This window comes from Cuculus canorus, chromosome 15 (assembly GCF_017976375.1).
Source record: "Cuculus canorus isolate bCucCan1 chromosome 15, bCucCan1.pri, whole genome shotgun sequence".
Taxonomy (NCBI): domain Eukaryota; kingdom Metazoa; phylum Chordata; class Aves; order Cuculiformes; family Cuculidae; genus Cuculus; species Cuculus canorus.
In genome coordinates, this window is record NC_071415.1 from 2,902,315 (window position 1) to 2,921,765 (window position 19,451).

Here is a 19,451-nt window from a genome sequence, read left to right on the forward strand (position 1 = left end):
TCTGTTATTAAGTGACAGTGAAAAGCTGGCTTTCGCATCACTGAGTATGTGGCCGCAAACCCCGGCACAGCAGATGGTTGACGTGGAGTTAGAGAGATTTCAGCAACATCTGAGCAGATAGCCTCTGTTGCTCAGTAAAAGGGCGCAGAACTCCTCTGGGAGACACTTGAGTGACAGCACTGTCTTGAAGGTCTTACCGTATTGCCCCTTGAGCAAGGAAGGGCATGAGATCTGTTTCTTTGCCTCAGAGGAAAGGAGACAGCCTTTCCCTTGCCCCAAGTCACCAGAGGAAAAGCAGAGACTAGAACTCAAGAGGAGACATGTGGGAGCTCATGCTGCTTCTGCCTGGAAGCTGGTTGTGCTTCCAGCTTGAGATGTCCCCAGAAACCCTGGTCCAGGGGCCTGGGATGCACCGGGGGTACTGCGGGGCAGCAGTCCCCTCTGGAGGTTCACTTTGTGATCACAGATGGAGATGTTTATGGAGTTGTCTGAGCTTTCAGGCACTGGTACTTTGAATCCCACTGCCCCCAGCTACTCAGACGTGGGGTTTCATGAAGGCAGAGGTTTCTCCTGCTCAGTTTCCAAGAGCTGGCACTGTTGGGCTTACCAAAGTAAGTGTTGCAGCTTGCGGGAGGCCTTGCTCTCCTGCCAAGAGCTGCAGTTCCTATTCGTCTGCCCAGAAGAGACTGCAGAAACGTGAGGTGTTCCTGGCCCCAGGAGCAACCCCCAAGGGGCTGGGGAGGCGAGAGATGTCCATCCATGTGTCTAATCCTCCTGCTGCTTTCCTGCAGTCTTCCAAATAGTTCTTTTGTCCCCAAACAGCTGCTTTGCAAATGCTAAGGGAGGACCCCTGGGGCAGCATTGCTGCTCCTCTTCCCTCCAATCGGGTGGTACAGGGAAGAGGAGAAGAGAGATATTCAATTTAACCCGGCTCACCACATTAACCCTGCCCAGCCTCCCGGCACCTCCTCTGCCCAGCTCAGCCCCTCTCCTGTTGCTTTTCAGAGCTGGGGAGCTGATAACATCATAACATCATCTCTGCCGCTTAACGGGCTGCCTTCGTCCTCTGAAGGCATGTGTGCTTCAGCCCAGCAACCTCCCAAAGAGCTGCATTCCACTGTTCCTCTCAAGCAGGGAAACAAGTGGTGTCCCCTTCTGTCTCCCCTTTGGCTGCTTTTCCGCTGCCTCCCACCACCCCCTTCGCTCCCCTTGGCTCCTCTGACCTCCTTTGACGTCTTGCATTTCACGGCGACCGGTAACAGGGAGCCGATGGGAGATAAGAGGGGTGACCGTGTTACCGGCTCACGCTGCGCCTGGAAGAGGCAGCAAGAGGCTGCTCTGTCTCAGCCCCATCTCCGCAAACGAACCGGTTTCGGGAAGCGCCCTGGACCCCTCCCCGGCAGCACTGGAGCCCAGCGGAGGGAGAAGGTGGGAGATGGAGGGGGGTGGCTGGATTTTGCCCAGCTGGGAGAGGGAAGCGAGCCGAAGCGCTCTTCACCTGCTGTGTGAACAGGAGGGCAAAGGTGATGGGGGACCATGTCGTTTCCTGGTGGTGGGGTTGGCAGGGACCCCCCTGGCACCCCCGGGCATCATCAGCCCCCTGTGTTGTGCGCAGGTTTGCACCGTTTAGCAGAGATGAATGTTAGTGCTGGAGCGGGGAGATAGGGAGCGAGACTGTTCAAACAAATTCCAAACCCCTCTCCCCACAAGCGCAGGCAGGGACATGACAGTGGCACCGAGTCACAAGCAGGGGCGGGGGGCTGGGGGCTGCGGGCGTACCCCCTGTCGCAGCCACTGAATTGGGAGCGGGAAGCTGGACAAGAGCCCGGAGGAAAAGGATGAAAATAAGGGAGGAGGGAAGCGGGGCTTGGCAAGGCACCCGGCAGGTTCTCGGCGGCGGATGCTTTCCCTTCATACAGCGGGCGGCTCTGAGCAGGGAACCAGCAATGAATGGGGGTTTGTTTATTTTTTAACATGGCATCCATAGCAGAGGGATCAAGAGGACGCGAAGGTAGCTCTCTGGGCTGCCCGTTGAGTTAATGCTGGCTTTCTTGCCCTTTCCTTGAGGGTCTCGTGTTGTGGCTGTGAGTCACCATCAGACACCCCTTCCCCTGGATGTGCTTCATTGACTAAATGTGGCTTTGCTCCGCAGGGCTGTAGCGAGGAGTTTTTTTGAAGCTCTTGTTTTTCCTCCGCCCAGCTGGCGTCAGGCACCGAGGATGCAGAGACAAGTGCTCCTGGTGAGGGGAGGGCTGGCAGTAGGATTTCCCTTTGGGTTTGCAGCATCCCTTGCTCTGCTGTAGAAGGGCTTGGTCCTGGAACTTGGGAGGCAGAGCCTGCAGGTGACCTCTGACTGGATCGGACGTGCTTGCTTTAAATGTCTCTTCCTCTCCTGTGCTCAGGTGTTGCAGGCTGGAAAATCGGGTTAGGTAGGCGCTGTTGGAGGCTAAGGGTGCCTTCCTTCTGCTTTGAAAAACACAAAAGGAGAAAAACTGGTGAACTCAGAATAGCCATAAGAAGAGCAAGTGGGAATTCTTTGGAAGAAGAGCAAGTGAGGATCCTCTCTGCCCGTTGTGCTGGTCTCCATGTGCTGTAAGAACAGACCCTTTGGAAATCCATCGGAACAGACGATTTCTCTGGGTTTCTCATCACTTTCAGATCCAGACAGCATCCCCTCACCTGACTGAGGGCCACTGCTGCCACCCTGGGCCACCGTCCTGGAGGCCAGCTCCCTCACCTGCTAAGCAGTCACTCGTCGTGAGGGCTCACAGACCGGTGCCATCACTACTGAGGGATCCTGTACAACGGGCGTTATTACTTTTTTTTCCCTTATCCTTAACTCGGCTCTGCAGCATCGCACTAAATAAGCGTGTGGCCGCCAGCTGCTCTTGTGCAGCCCCGCGCCTGTGGTTGGCTCGGGGAGGCAGGGCTTTCTACCCTTGCCGTGTGAGGGATCGCCGTCGAGTGTGCGCTGGACTGTCCAACAAGTAATTCCTGGCTAAACTCCTCCTGTCTCGTGCTATCTCTCTCTGACTTACAGTGCTCCTATCCCAGTCCTATGGGCTGAAGGAGCACACGGGGCAGCGAGTGTAGCTGCTGTGTAGCATGCACAAGTGTGCAGTGGGACTGGCACCCAGGGACACACGTGGGTGCACGCTCGGACGCCGCAGGGGCCATGGCTTCATTTGGGAAGCTGACGGAGTACTTCAGCCTGCGGAAGTCAAGGACGGAGCTGCGCTCCAGGTGGCAGGGCCGGCGGAGCGGGAGCTGTTGCTGTAGTGTCACAGAGTGCAGGTACGGGGTGTCAGTGGCACATGAGTCCTGGTGCCTCCTGTGTGCCCAGGGCGCTGCGGGGTGGGAGATGCAGTCCTCCGTGCTTTGCTTTCCCTTTACCTCTCTGATGGCTGGGGCGGGGGGAACTGGGAGCAAGCCAAGAGCTCTGGAAGCATCACCTCTGTCCTGTCTGGGGCTCCCAAGCGTATCATTGCTGGGGGACATCTCTGGCAGGCTCCGTGCCCTGGTGTCTGTCTCCCTGCTCAAGGCGCGTCCCAGGTGTTAGCAGGACCTCTTGGACACCTGCTGGGTGACTGGGCACACGTGTACCTGCTCACTTGTGTTTCTGCTTTCTGTGTTGTGCTGCTGCTCTGTCTTCTTGGTACAGTAATGAGGTTATTGTACCACAACTGCCCTTCCCTCCCTCTGCTCCTTGTGCTGCTGTATCCAAAATCCCCACTGCACAGGCAGCAAGCAGTGGCTTTGCAGGTGGAGCTGAAAGCCGGTGTGTATGTGGTGATGATGGAACCTCTGGGATGCAATGGCCGGGAAGGTTGGGAGCAGGGGCTCAGTTGTGCTTGGGGAGGGGGTGCAGCATTGAGGGGGCTGCAGACAGATACACGATTCATCAGCTCATTTAGGGTGTTCGTTGAGAAGGTGAGCAGTTTGGGGATGAGGAGGGGTGGCACTGGGCTGACTGGAATCCCCCTCCCAGAGCAGCACGCTGCTGGCGGAGTGCTCAGGGTCACGGTGGGAGGCAGCAAGGGCAGCCCCAGGCAGCCTTGCTTTGCAATGTAAACACAGTTCTTGCAATTAAGAAAATTGCTCTGTGTCTGGCTGGCTGCTCTCTCCTTGAACGTTATGAACAGCTTGTGAGATGTGACTGTCACTCAATGCTGCTCAGGGCTTTTTCCCTCTATGAGGGCTCACGGTGGGGTGGAGGGTTACTAGGATTTGTGTCCCCAAACCCTCCTGCTGCCCTGCACACGACCCTTCCCTGTGTTGGGAGGGGTCGTGTCTGTGTGGGGACACACGGGGCAGAGGGGGGTCAGAAATAGCACCAAGATAGCGACTCAGCTTCTTCCCTGGTTGTTTAGCGTCTTGTGCTCTGTGAAGGGTGTTAAAGTGCCCGTGCAGATCAAAAGAAGGTGGAGGTCTGTTGCTTTCCCCCCCATGCCGTGCTGTGCTGTTGCTGTCCCACTCCTTGCTTGGTGGCTCCAGGAGATGGTCACCTCTTCCCTGCTGCCTCAACGCATGCTACAGTTTCTCCAGAAACATTCCCAGCTGAGCTTTGTCCTGCTCTGTCTCTGTGTTGTAATCAGGGTTTCTGCCCTTGGGTTTTTGCCATGCCAGTGCCCACCCACTGGGGCCGGGTGGGAAGAAGGTTGGTTTTTTGGGTGCTGCCAAGCTGGCGCATCCCTGGGGTTGACTGATGTGCAGCTGAGCACCGTGTGGAGAGCGATTGTGGAGAGGTCTCAGCCTTTCCCTGGCACAAGGGAGATGGGGAGATGTTCCTGTACCCTGTTGATCGCCCATGTGTAGGTGCTACAGTCCTGGCCCTTGTGTTTCAGGGTATGAGGTGGTTTCCCATGTAAAGGGGTATGTCTTGGTGCCTTCCTAACTCTGGAGTATAAGGCACAAAAGCGACACTGCTGGTGTGTAGCTCACGTACTGGATTTTCTGGTGGGGTGCTGGGTATGGGCATGTTTGAGTGCTTCCCTCGTGCATGACTGTGGCTCACTGTGTGTCAGGCACGGCTGTGGGGCTGCTGCCGGGCCAAGCTCTGCTCTGTGTGGGGCTGGGGGATGTGGTTCCCCCAAGCAGAGCTTATTCCACGTTCCCAAGTGGTCCAGCGTGGCTGAGCTCAAGATGCTGAGCTGTGCTGTCCCTGCTCCTTCATGTGTTTTGCCCCATGCCGTGCAGCTGCTCCAGGGCTGTCTCAGTGTGTAGGCAGCATTCCTAGTGCCCCTGGCTCCTCAGGGACAAGGGCTCGAGTGCACCTGCAGACACTGAGCCCATTCCCTTGATTGCACGCGGTTGATTATGGAAGTAGAAATAAGTGTTGATTGGGTTGCTTTTGAAATCAGTGTCGCTTTTCACCCAAGCTACTTGAGGTTTTGCCTGGTTTTCCCTCCAACTTCTGTACATGGAGAAACCCCAAATAAGACCCCTGCCCCAAGCTGAACTGGCTGCTGGCATCCAGAGGGCTGAATGCTCCTGGCTGGGATCCGAAAGCAAACGAAAGGCATTGACTGCCCTGCCCAGCCCTGTCTTTTCTCCAGACAGAGCTTTATTAGCTCTGATGAGCACCTTTCTGGTGTTATTTATTTTTAACTGGTTTTATTATTTATAACTTTCATGCTAATGTGGGCAAATGAAAGGAGGAAATAAAATGCTCAGACTTCACATTTCCATGTGCACAGAGGTACCGGAGGTCCTGCATCCCAGGCTCAGCAGTGTGGTGTCCAATGGACCCTCCCGAGCCCTGCCCTGGCCTCTGCACGGCTCAGGGCAGCTGGGCTCCCAGAGCAGTTGCCGAAGCTGTGTGGTCCCCCAGGACACCAGCAAGCAGACGCAGGCAGGGCTGCGGCATGGAGGATGCACTGACTGGAGTTATTAAATTCTAAATATAGTGGTCCCACACAGCCTCACAGGACCTAGCAGATATTAGCAGATGTGTAGCTATGGTCTTAACTAATGTGCCTGTGTTTTCAAACGCCACCTCCAGATAAAGCAGCGTGTACGAGGTGGGCTGAGTGAGTCGTCTGGATCTGGGAATTTGTGGGCTCCAACGTGTGCACAGAAAAGGGGCCCAGCAGTTACACTATCACTCCCCGTGTTCGAGTGCTATTGGCCAAAATTGAGCCTTGCGGGAGCTCTTCAGCCTCCAATGCCGGCTGCCATGCTGCTCTGCCGTGCCCTGCGGCACGAGCAGTGTCGTGGATCACACCCTCACTGCTGTGTTGCCTGGAGGCTGCTCCAGCCCTGGCCTCACCTGCTGTGCTCAGCACCAGGATGGACGCTCTGCCACTGTGCTGTGGCATAGTTGGCCCATGTTCTTTAATCAATTGAATGGTCGAATCTCCGAGGCTGCGAGGTGTGACAGGATCAGTAATCCCAGCACGAGGCTTCACTGGTGGTAGTTACTTCGCATAAACAGAGTAGCCAGAGCCCATCACAGCAAAGTGTGCAAGTCATTTGGAGCACCTCCCATACGAGGACAGGCTGAGAGAGTCGCGGTTGTTCTGCCTGGAGAAGAGAAGGTTCTGAGGAGACCTTGTAGTGATAAGATGCGAGGGAAAGGCTTTAAATTGGAGAGGGCCAGATATAGGTTAGACATAAGAAGGAATTTCTTCACAATGAGGACGGTGAGGCCCTGGCCCGGGTTGCCCAGAGAAGTTGTGGCTGCCCCATCCCTGGAGGTGTTCAAGGCAAGGTTGGATGGGCCTTGGGCGGCCTGATCCAGTGGGAGGTGTCCCTGCCCATGGCAGGGGCATTGGAATTAGATGATCTTTAATGTCCCTTCCAACCCAAACCATTCTGTGATTCTGTGATTTATTTGCAGTAATTTCTTTCAATCCAGCAGAACCAGTGATGGATGAACCCAGTGCTCAGCTTGACTGGTTTTGAAGCTGCCTTGCTTTGTGCAGGATGAAGGCCTGGATCATTGTGGGAGTTGATTTCTCTGCGGTTCAGAGACTGCAGCACTGGCTGCAGGCACCTATGAGTGAAAGACAGGAGGGGCTGGAGGTGCTCGCTGAGGTCTAGGAGGTTATTCTTTGTGTTTATCTTGTGGTGCCAGTCTCCAGGTGCTCATGCTTGGCAGGAAGGGTAGAGAGGATCTGCTTCTGGCAGAGAGTAGTAATGAAAGGAAGAGGCAGGTTATACACAATAACTCCTTTATTTAGTGAGCTATTTTTATACTGAGAGGTCTGGACAAGTAGTTTTGGGTTCTGGCAGCTTTTGAAAGTGGATCAGAAAATTGAGGAAGGTTATTGTCTGGTAACTGGGCTGAAAATGTGGCCTTGTTCGGCTGTGAGTGTGCAGGGGAGGGTCCGGGGCAAGCTGAGGGTTTCGGAAGCAGGCTGGCACCTACCTTTCCAGGCTGCTGGTTCCATCCAAGACTGCGCAGCAGTCCTTGTCTGAGATCCTGGATGCTGCCAGCAGTTCTGGGAGGACAGGGATCTGCTGCCGTCTGACAGAGTTAACAGGTTCGGGAGAGATTCTCAAGGAATCTCTTGGAGCTGATCTCACTCCAAATGCCATGGCAGCATCCATCCCTGGGAGCTGTGACCTCTAGCAGCTAGAGGTCTAATTCATTAAAATCCCAAATACCATCCAGAGTTGGCTTTTGGGACGTCTTTTGTCCTCTAGGTGGGAATCATAGAATCACAGAATGGTTTGGGTTGGAAGGGACCTCAAGCCCATCCAGGTTCACCCCCTGCCATGGGCAGGGACACATCCCACTGGATCAGGGGAGAAAAAGCCCCATCCAACCTGGCCTGGAACCCCTCCAGGGATGGGGCAGCCACCACTGCTCTGGGCAACCTGGGCCAGGGCCTCCCCACCCTCACAGCAAAACATTTCTCCATAAGATCTCATCTCAGTCTTCCCTCTATCAGGTGAATACTGTTCTCCTTTGTCCTATCCCTGCTGTTTGATCTAGTGGCTTTCTCTCTTGGCCCAGTACTGTTTTGGGTAGATCTGCTCTCCTGGCTTCAGGAGGTTGAAGGATGTTCCTTCTTTGATAGCTGCCACCTCTCCCCTCCTCTGGAGTCCCCACTGAGGGGCTTCGATGTGCTCATTTGAAAATTGCTGCCTGGTTATGGAAAAGGAGATCTTCAGGATGGGGGAAGTGAAAGGAGATATTTGTGCCTGGTTTTGGAACTTGTGTCCTTCTCCTGGTGGAAACCTTTGTTCTTGGAGGCAGAAGAACTGAGGACCCCTAAAAACTTGGGGCTTTAGGAGCCTATGTCCTCAGTGGGCTCCAGGAGAGGAGCTTTTGCCTGGCTTGGGGGAAGGCAGTGGGGTGAGCTGCGGTGAACCCCGGGATGCTGAGCTTGGGAGATGGGGAAAGGAAGCGATTGGCTTGTTCTGTGCCGGGAGGGGGAGAGGAGGCTGGGGGTGGGGTGGGTGGGGGCAGACAGGCAGGTTTTGGTGCCTTTTTTCTCAATGCCTGAATTGGTGTTGGAAGTTTGTGTTAATTAGCAATGAATCGAGTTAGGTTAAATTACATAGAAATTCCACCTTGCCTGGCCTGTTTTGCCTGTGTCACTAGATCATAGAATCATGGAATGCTTTGGGTTGGAAGGGACTTTTACAGGTCATCCAGTCCAACCCCCCTGTAGGAGCAGGGAGACCTTTAACCAAATGAGGTTGCTCAGAGCCCCATCCAGGCTGGCCTTGAATGTTTCCAGGGATGGGGCATCAACTGCCTCCCTGGGCAACCTGTGCCAGGGCCTCACCACCCTCACAGCAAAACATTTCTCCCTTATATCCAGCCTAAATCTCCTTCCCTTTCTGTCACAACAGGCCTTGTAAATGTCTGTCCCCAGCTTTCCTGGAGCTCCTTTCAGTACCAGAAGCTGCTCTAAGGTCTCCCCACAGCCTTCTCTTCTCCAGACTGAACAAACCCAACTCTCTCAGCCTGTTCTTGTATGGGAGGTGCTCCAGCCCTCGCATCATCTCCATGGCCTCCTCTGCACTCACTCCAACAGCTCCATGTCCTCTCTGTGCTGAGGACTCCAGAACTGGACGCAGGGCTCCAGGTGGGGTCTCACCAGAGCGGAGCAGAGGGGCAGAATCCTCTCCCTCCCCTGTTGGTCCCACTGCTTTGGATACAGCCCAGGACACGGGTGGTTTCTGGGCTGTGAGCCCACGTTGCCGGCTCATGTCCAGCTTCTTACTGACCAGCACCCCAAGTCCTTCTTCTCAGGACTGCTCTCAATCACATCATCCCCCAGCCTGTATTGAAACCAAGGATTAACCTGACCCAGATATAGGACCTTGCACTTGGCCTCATGAGATTCACACAGGCCCAGTTGTCCAGCTTGTCCAGGTCCCTCTGGATGACATCTTATCCTTCAGGAGTGTCAACCTCACCACCCAGCTTGGTGTCATCTGCAAACTTGCTGAGGGTGCACTCGATCTCGCTGTCTGTATTGTTGATAAGAATATTAAGCAGCACTGGTCCCAGTATGTATTGCTGAGGAACCACCACTCATCACTCATCTCCAGCTGGACATCGAGCCATTGACTATTACCCCTGGATGCAACCATCCAACCAATTTCTCATCCACCAAACAGTTTGCCCATTAATAATGATCCTGCTGAAGGAATGTTGCTCCAGGTGATGCTCCAGCTTTGCACATACAGCGGGTGCAGAGGTGGCTCCATGTGTCCCTGCCACTGTCAGAGTTGGAGCCCGTCCCGCGCGTTGCAGGAAGCTGGACTTAGCAATGGGGAGCTGTTACCTTCTCTCCTTTGGGGGCATTTTTCACACTGATATCCTGATCCTTGTTCCTTGCTGTGTAGTTTGATGGGCCTCACAGTGAGTAAGTGGGGAGGGGTAGTGAGCAAGGTTTTCTTGGCACGATTGTGCTCAGTTGTTTTGGACTATTTAAAAATATCTCGGCAGCTCTGGCAGTGCGTCTGTGTTCCAGCATGTGGTTGTGGTGGGAAAGAGGAGGAACTGGCAAGTTTTGGGGCTGGAAAACTACGCTGAAGGAACCAATCCTGTGTTGGCTGCACAAAGGATAAAAGTGGCAGCAGCTCTCCCACCTCTGTCTGACCGTGAAGCCTTGCAGGAGGCCCCGTCACCAGAGCCCACCTGCCTCGTGCATCGTCCTGGCTGTGCCACAATGGCACAGAGCTGCCCAATATCGCATCAGACACTGCGCTGGGGACTCAGCCCACTCTTTCAGATCCCAGTCTGGGGTTTTTCAATCGGTGCTGGCTGTTTTAAGCCCTTGTGGAAGCTGAGGGCTGGCAGGATGGAGCAAGAAGGCAGACGGAGCAAGCAGAGCAGCTGGGCAGTGCCTGGAGCTCCTAGGGAGCTTCTGTCCGTCTGCCAGTCTCACTGGATGCTCAGGGATGTTCTGGGCACCCATGTGCAGCATTTAGTCTTGCAAATATGCACAGACTTTTCCCAGGGTGCTTCATCTTGCAGCTTGAGCTGGGCTATAGGCTTTTAACACGCGATGAAACTTGCCCCTCAAGAGGATCTCTGAGGGGACAGAGGGTCTCTCACACATAGCTGCCTGCCTTCCTTTTCCCCCTTTGGTTCAAAACATGACAAAACCAAATCTTTCTGCTTTCAAATGACATGTCAATATGGAAAGGTACCTGCTTTTTAAAAGAGAAAACAAGTAAGGAACTTGTAAGCGTTTTGGGTTAAGTGAGAAGCTTCTGCTTGAAATACTCAAGAAGGTTGTTCATGGCACTTGCATTTCCAACTTCCCTGTGCTGACACTTTCCTTCCCTGCAGTGAGGCCAGCAGGAAAATGTGTGTGGGTGCATGGATTCACGTTTTTGCTGCAAGAGATCATTACAATCTATTAATTGTATATATACATGTGTGTATATATATATATACATAAAAATAAAAATTGATGTCTATTAGTACCATGTGGAAGTGCTCTGCACTGATGCCGAACCAGGTTGAGCTGGAAAGAGAGTCCTAAATCCAGTGTTAGTGACTCAGACGGCAGCCTGCTTTGCAGAAGTGCTGAGCATCCCTTAATCCTGTTAACTGTAACAGGCAGCAGACACTCAGCATCTTTCCAGCTTAGCCAGTGTTGTTTGTGTGGATGTGCAGGAATGTGAGAAAGAGCTTTAGGAGCTGGAGCTGAAACTTCAGCCTCTCTTGGCTGGGGAGATGCTGTGTGGGTCGCTCGGTGGGTCGCAGGGTGCTCGCAGTTGGATGGGTGGCTGTCCTCCCATGCAGCCGGGGTGCTTTGAGGTGCGGCTAGTTGGAAATGGGGAGTGCTGCCACTGCTCTTCCCACATGGTCTGGCATCGTGGTGCTGTGTGGTTGTGGCCGTTGGGGTGACTGGTGTCTCTCAGCTCTTGCATTTTGGCGGCTGCTTCACCTCTGTGCTGGTGGTGTGTGCTGTGAAGTGAAGGACCAAGCCTTTCTCCCCTCTCCTCTGCATCAGCTTTTCCCCAGGCTGTGTGAGCATTGCATCCCCGGTGTCTCACAAACGATGACAAGCTGTCACATGTAAACGGTTCTGTTTTGTGAGCAGAGTGGCAGTGCCACGGGAGGAAATGACATTTAGCTTTTGTTGCTTGATTGAGCTGCCTGGGCTTTGCATATTAACCTAAAGAGGCTTTTTAGCTTTGCTATCCTCTGTTGTTTGCATCGCTGTGGCTATGATCTATCAGGAAGGGGCATGGGGAGCATCATGGAGAAGAAATCTCTCTCTGTCTCCCCATCAAACCTGTCCTTGCAAGGCCGCTCTCCATCAGAACCTGATGCATCCTAGTCTGCGTGGCGGTTTTCTGTGCCCTGGGTGTGTTTTCAGTTACAGCACCCAGTAACCCCCAGCATTCTGGACTACAAGGGAACTTCTGCCTCCTTTTCCTCTCATGGTGCTGGGCACCAGCATGGGTGCAGGGGGATGTGATGTGGACGGAGCGAGACGGGCTGTGCTCGCTGGTCCTCTTGATGCTATTGATGCCCTTCAAAAACTTACTCACGTTGCTGTAGGTAGAGGTTATGGTTGATATCTCTGCAAAGTGCAGGCATGTATGAGCTGGGACATGCCAGGAGAAATCAAACTTTCTGGATCTGACAGGCTGAAGAGCATGTCCGACCTCTTGTGGCATCTCTTTGGGTTTTGGGGCTATGTTGTATCTAAAGCCAATGATGTGACTTGCACCTGTGTTCTCCCGTTCTGCTGAGCTCTGCCTCCTCTGAAAGCTGATCTTTGGGAATGGAGATGAGTTTGGGAGCCCGACTATTTTCTGCACAAGCTGAAGCTAAACTTTGCGTGGATTAGGCGGGAAAAAAAAAAAGATAGTCATGCTTTCTTTTGGAATGGTAGTTGGATGGGGTAGTGGGAGGGAAGGGGAAGTTTATATTGGTATTAAAGGGAATTACAAAATGTAGCCTTGACTGCAGAAAACTTCGTTCCTTTAGCAGAAAAGCCCTGGCCTGTGAGTCACGGTTGCTAGAAAGACTGTTTGATTCCGAATTCCATCCGTGTTTTGTGCACTGAGTCACAGCTGGGTGGGTGTGCAGGTAGGAAACAGAAGCACCAGCGATACGCACCAGGACTTGCGCACAACAAAGGGGAAGGAAGTGATTTCAAACAGCGGATGTGAATTTTAACAGCTTCTAATAAAAGTGGTGGCTGGCATGGGGAGGATTTCTGAATGGTGGTTGTCCCTGTTTGCCCTTTGCAGCCTGTGCCCGCCTGCGCAGGGCATTCCTGGGTGGCAGGGGATGCCAGGCAGCCCAGCTCCTGCTGCCTGTGGCACTGGGGGCTTTTCTTGTTCTGCCTGTGGAGCAAATGCTGCTCTCCAGCTGGGAGTGGGTTTCATGGGGGCCCTGGGGAGCACAGGGGATATTGAGGGTGTTGGCTGCCTGCTGTTGAGGTATCAGGCTGCATTGGCATCATTTGCCTTTGGAGGGGAAGGGGCTCCGTGCCCTTGTGTGCCTCAAGGAGACGTTGAGGTGAATAGCACGTGAGGAACCTGTGAGGCTGGTGGTGTTGGATCTCATGAGTTCCCATGGGCACAGAGTCTGGGGAGCAGGGAGGAGGTACCGTTGGGGTCTATCCATCACCCCGCTGGTGTGCCCAGCACCAGGGGAGGACCTGTCCTACAAACAGCCACTTGTCCTTGGATGCTGAAAGACCTCCTAAAAGTGACCAGCTTTGACCTGGCCCCAGTCGAGGGAAGGAATTGGAGACAACGATGTGCTGAGCCTGGCCACCTTCTGCGGGACAGTCCGGGGAGCGCGTTATCTCCTTCCAGACCCTTACTGGGGGAGTAGCCGGCCTGAGAGGACAGGGAGCATCCAGCTGCCAGAGGTGAGATAAGCTCCTGCAGAGCTGGAGAGAAAGGCAAGGGAGCTTGGGCTGACAAAGGAGACTTTTTCTAGACCCAGGAAGAAACATTGCAGAGAGGAAATAAAAACCCCAAAGACTTCTATTTAGAATATTCCAAATGGGAAGACTTTCTTTAATAATTAAAAAGGTGGTTGTTTTTTTCCCCCAAGTTCTGTGTTTTCTCCCATAGAAATAGCTGGCAATTATACAAATTTATGCAAAATATTTTTAGTTTGCATTTTTTTAATGAGAAAGAACGCGGGTGGGAATAAGCAGCTCCTTCTGCTTTGTGCACTGTGGCAGCCACTGTGGGGGTAGGCAAAGCAGAGCCCCGACCCTTAGCCCCTGCTCGAAGCAGCCCCTGGGGTGGGCACCGCTGCCTCGAGCACCCAGAGGCTTCCATGGTGCTTGGAAGCCACTGGAGCTGGCGTTTGTGCCCACTGCCTGCTCCAGGCCCGTGGCTGCTTGCCCTGTGCACAGAATTCAGGTGACCACTTCTGTTACATCTTTTTTTTTTTTTTTTCCCCTGCAAATCCATGTTTGTGGGAAAAATGGGAAGCTTCAGCACATTTATCTGTTGCTTGAAAGAACAAATAGCAAACCTGTCAATGATGGGATGACTCTGTCCCGGTGCATGGTAAGGAAGTCTCCGTGGATGCACCCCTGCTTGGCACCCCTGGGGCTGCAAGGGGCCTGTTATTTCTTCCTACCACCTTGATGACCTTCCAAAGGGACAAAAGCTGTTTCACCTTGATATTCTCAAGGAACAGAGGTCATTTTTTATCTCAGGAAGGTTTGCTGCTGCGGATATTCCCTGGCCTGGGCTGCTTGGGGTGTCCTCCTGCCCCGATCTCTGGTGTGGGTGGGCTGTAGCTGGCTCCTGCATGAAACGCCCCAACAGCCGGGAGAAGGGATATTCTTGGAAGGAAAGCATGGAGAAATACATCCTTGTGACCCAAGCACAGAAGCAATTCTCACTCATGGTGCTAATTAACCTCTTGTGGCTACTGTTCAATCAGGGTCAAGTGGTGGCACAGGGAGGAGAGGAGAGCAGAGCCCTGGTGCTGGGCTGCAGAGATCACCCCAGAGGGGAAGAGGCACTGGAGAGAAGTGGTGTTGGCAGGCGGGTATTGATTCATCCCCTGATGTTGCCAAGGTCTCTGAAGCCAGCAGCTGCATTGGCTTTGTGTTCAGCTGGTCCAGAGAGGTGGGGGGAGAGCAAGGATCTTAGCCAGCCTGGTGACATTGGAGGCTGTTTGCCCTCCTGAGGGGCAGCACAGGGATGTGCTTCCCTTGGCAGAACCTGTCTCCTCTTTCCCCTGCAGCCACTTAACTGGACTTGCTCACAGCCAGCCTAGCAGCTAAAACTGGCCTGGGCTCATGCTCAGAACATGGGATGCTTTTTGGGCTTTACTTTCCTTGAATCCCATGGGATGGATTGGGAGCCCAGCCCCTGTGGGGCAGTTTTGGTCCTGTCTGTGCTAGTGCTGTTTGTGCAGCTGGGACCAAGCCATAAGCACCAAGGAAACCTGGACCTGGGTGCTCCTGCCTGGCCTCTCTGTGCAGCTGGGGCTGCTCTCCTTAGCCTGGCAGCTGAACCATACCCCGCTCTGTGAAGACCAGAAAGCATGCTTCCTTTCTGCTTATTTTTGGTCTCTTTGCTCCTTGCTCTTGCTCAGAAGACAGGTTAAAGCCCATCAACCGCCCCAGCCCAGGAAGGCAGCGATGAATGCCTGCTGTGGCGAGTCCTGCCCTTGCCTAAAGCCCTGCTCCCAGCCCTTGCGCATTGATTACTCCATCACTGAAAGCCATTTCTTTTAGGGATGCTACTGGGACCTGTTAGGAGCATAAAACTGTCTTGTTGAATGGGCTTGGTGTCCCTCTGATCACAGTGGTGACCTGCCTCTCGTGCTGCTGGTGGTCTGGGACTTCAGAAGGAAATGAAAACCAGCCTAAGGCTCTGGATGAAAGGTGGTGCCCAGAAGGATTTAAACCAATGATATGTGTCTAAGCCTATGAGTGTAAATATATTTTTGACCAAAACATATGAAATAATTATTTTTGCCAGGGATTTAGTAGTCAGAGATAGGCCAGCTTTGCCCTTGTTAGCCTCAGGTGCTATAAGAGTTTGACACACTGCAGAAATGATAGGTTTTCAAACCAACTGAGCATCCCCGACAGTTGTCTGGAGTGTCTTTATGCTTTCTGTGCTGGAGCACGTAGAGATCATGCCTGAAGCGTCTCCCCAGTGTTTGTCAGGAGCAGCAGTGTCCTTTCCAAGATGATCTCAGCAGCTTTTTGTCTCCTCAGTCGTGTGACTCGGATTTGGAAACAACAGAGAAGACCAGCCCTGTGTCATGAGACTGGGAAGGGGATCAGGGCGGTGTGGCGGGTGGGCATCTGTGGGAGGGGCTGGGCTGGGGGTGACAGTGGCTGAGCGTCACGGCTGTGGTCCTGCCTCTGATTCAGCAAGAGGAGGGTGGTGGGTGCTGGAGGTGGCTGTGGTGCTGGACCCCCTTCGCGTCCTCCTCTGAGAGGTGTTTGCAAAGGTAAAGGAGGCAGCTCCGTGTTAATCTTACAGCTAGACCACCTTTTAAAATCAGCCAGGGAGCTTGTCTTCTGCGTTGCTTGCGCTTCATTAGCTTTTGTCCTAGAAATTTTTCAAGGGCAAACAGGAGGTGAGTAATCAGCACCAAAGAGAAGCAGGAGGCAGGGCACAACCCTGTGGTTCAGTGGCTCATGAACTGGGAGGTGGCGGGTTTCTGTGCTGTCGCAGCCTTTGGCAGGTCACAGAACCCCTTCTCATCTCAGCATACAGTTAATAATGGTGTGGGACTGAAAGGTTTGTCATTTAAAGCAAGGAATTGCATTGTTTTTCTCTGGGCCGGTTTGTTCTCTGACTTAACGTGGCTGTTGCACAGCGATTGTGTCCCAAACACACTTTGTCCCTCACCTGCCTTAGGGTTGGTGGTGTTTGTGAATCATTGCTGTGTCCCTGGGGGTCGCATCCTGCTCCTGAACTGATTTACAGCATACAGGATCTTTGGGTGGGCTTCCTTGTTCATCTGAAATACCCCAGCAAGGTGGGCAGTGCAGCCTCAGCCCTTTGTCTTTTGTAGAGTGGTCCAAGAGCTTTCTGTGCTCCCTGCGGAGCATCACAGATGCCTTTGGCCATCCTCTCAGCTCTGCAGTACCTGGATGGCAGAGCCTGGCTATGGGCATGGGGACCCTGGGATCTTCAGCATGCTGAACCCTGCGGATGCAGGTCACGCTCTCAAGCTGCCAGGAGGGAGGATGCTCGGCTGCTCTGCTGTCATGCCAGGATTCATGTGTTCACCTTCGTCTGCCCTCTTTCCCCATTTATCAGAGAGAACTCCGTTAGCAGGATAATGTTCACACTCTGTAAGTGTTTCTACTTCTTTTCCTGTCCCTGGGGACTTTCTTGTCTTTGGGACTTTGCTTTTGTTGATGTGACACAACTCCAGCAGACCTGGGCACTGCTGCTAGAGCCCTCCTGAGTGCCCCATTTTGGGTTCACCCCTCAGAATGGTGTGCAGGTCAGTGTAGCAGGTGAGAAAGGTGGTGCCCAGGGCTCCTTTTCACTGTGGATGTGGAGGGGATGTGATAGAGCCAGAAAAAAAGGGCTCGATATCCTTGTGGAGCCTGGTGTTGAGCGGTATTGTCTAACATCTTTTTGGCAACATGGACAGTGGGATTGAGGGCACCCTCAGGAAGTTTGCCAATGACACCAAGCTGTGTGGCACGATTGACACACTAGAGGGAAGGGATGGCATCCAGAGGGACCTGGGCAGGCTGGAGAGGTGGGGCTGTGTGAACCTCATGGAGTCCAACAAGGCCAAGGGCAAGGTCCTGCACCTGGGTTGGGGCAATCCCACCACAAATCCAGGCTGGGTGGGAATGGATTTGGAGCAGCCCTGAGGAGGAGGACTTGGGGTTCTGGGGGATGAGAAGGTCAACATGAGCTGGCAACGTGCACTTGCAGCCCGGAAACCAACCATGTCCTGGGCTGCATCCAAAGTGGTGGGACCAGCAGGGAGGGTGGGGATTCTACCCCTCTGGTGAGACCCCAGCTGGAGCCCTGTGTCTGGTTCTGGAGTCCTCAGCACAGGAAGGACATGGAGCTGTTGGAGTGAGACCAGAGGAGGCCATGGAGGTGGTCCAAGGGCTGGAGCACCTCCTGTATGAGGAGAGGCTGAGAGAGTTGAGGTTGTTCAGCATGGAGAAGAGAAGGCTGTGGGGAGAACTTAGAGCAGCTTCCAGTCCTGAAAGGGGATCCAGGAAAGCTGAGGAGGGGCTCTTGATCAGGGAGTGCAGGGAGAGGAGGTGAGGAATGGTTTAAGCTGAAAGAAGGGAGATGGAGATGAAATCTTAGGAAGAAACGTTTTGCTGTGAGGGTGGAGAGTCCCTGACCCAGGGTGGGCGGAGAAGTGGTGGCTTCCCTGTCTCTGGAGGTGTTCAAGGCCAGGTTGGATGGGGCTTGGAGCCCCCCGTTCCAGTGAGAGGTGTCCCTGCCTATGACAGGCGGTGCGACTGGATGGCCTTTAAGGTCCAGGGCCAGGATGGGTGCTGGAGGCAGGGCTGGGCTCAAGGCACACTGGGCTCTCAGTGGCTATAGTTACTGAATGCTTCTCCTCCACGTAGCTCTTCTGAAATGGTTCGCTGAGGGCCTCACTGTGTTTCCCAGCCTGTGGGGTGTGCGCCCTCCTCTCCTGCAGTCCTGGTGGCCCCTGGCACCTGTCCCACCTATTGGGGTGGAAGGGCAGGTTGGCAGGGATGGGAGCCACTCTTGCCCTGACACTGGGCAGTGTTTGTTCAGCACTGGGGTGATGGTTCTTGCTGGAGAGCTGCACTTCAGTCTGGAGAACCAGCTGGTGGAAATGATGGTATTTACCAGCGTGCAGCTGAGCCTGGAAGGGATTTTTATAGCTTCACAGGGCTGGGGTTTTTTTAAATCTTTTTCCTTTTCTGAACTTGCTAGCTGAATGCTGGTTTGGTTTTTGTTTTGCTTTGAATCCGTTTCACAGTCAGATAAAAGATGCTTTGTTTACAGCTATCATCCTTGACTTTTCAGCCCCTCTTACCTTTTAACAGCAGGAGGATGGTTTTGTGGAGGTTTGGCTGTCAAAGAGGGAGAGGTGGCTCAGCTGAATTCCTGCGTGAAGGACCCAGCTGTGCTCTGTTCGGGTGGCAGAAGGGGCTGCTGCTGCCTCCCCCCTGTTCCCAGGTGGTTCAACAATAACTGAGCAGGGTTGCATGGTCCCTGCGCAGGACGAGGACTGTCTGAATGCCTTGTGCTCCAGGGATGTTCTTGGGAACATGGGAGAACATTGTGCAGGGTGGGAAAGGCTGTGCTCAGTGCTTGGCTGGCCCTGCAGTGATGCTCAGGGCTCTCTGTTCATGGTTGCTTCTCTTGGTGGTGTTGGCTGCTCCTCTCTCTTGCTAAAACCATGACTCTATGTGATGGGGGTTCTTCTGCATGGACGTGGTGCATTGTCACTGCTCACTGCCGAAGTGTTGGGAGCTGGTGTGAGTCTATGGCTTCTATGTTGGCTGCTGGGCAGGTGACTGGGATACACAGACTGGGTGGCGAGAAAAGATTTTCTGTCTGTTTTTTGAACGTGAAGGGAAGATTTCTCAGTGATTTGCTCTGGCTTTGCAATACACAGGGTCACTGGACAAGTGGCAGTGACTCAGGCGTTTGCTAACAGTTGATAACATTCTAGACCATACTGGTGATTTGGACATGCACGGATGCCCTGTGGAGGCAGTGTGTTTCCAAAATCCTTGGGCTTTGGTATTTGATTCTGCCCTGCATTTTACCTGGTTTTATCTCTTCCTCTTGGATTCTCCCTGCTGACCTTGTCCCCTCACCCTTCACCCCTGCCCTCCAAGGGGCTTTGACACTGCTTTGGGCCGTGCTGACTTGGGTACCAAAGCTGCCACCACTGTTGCCTTGTAATTCTGTCCAGAAATGGCTTCTAAAGCACCTGCAGCCTCCTCTGCTTCCCAGCTGTTCCCACTGCTCCCTTTTCCTGCACAGCCCCTCTGCAGGAACCAGCTGCAGGGCAATGTTGTCTCCTATAGATTCACAGAGTCATTAAG

The 19,451-nt window shown here is 53.6% G+C and overlaps 1 protein-coding gene across 1 annotated transcript in view; it reads left to right on the plus strand.

Moving 5' to 3' along the window:
• The first annotated feature begins 2,005 nt into the window (after positions 1-2,005).
• The window catches only part of LOC104068212 (ankyrin repeat and fibronectin type-III domain-containing protein 1), a 207,353-nt gene continuing 189,907 nt past the window's right edge, over positions 2,006-19,451 (plus strand). Inside the window, exon 1 of the mRNA XM_054080894.1 lies at positions 2,006-3,294. Coding sequence (XP_053936869.1) covers positions 3,176-3,294 — 119 coding nt within the window. The 5' untranslated portion in view covers positions 2,006-3,175. The remainder of the gene's footprint in view (positions 3,295-19,451) is intronic.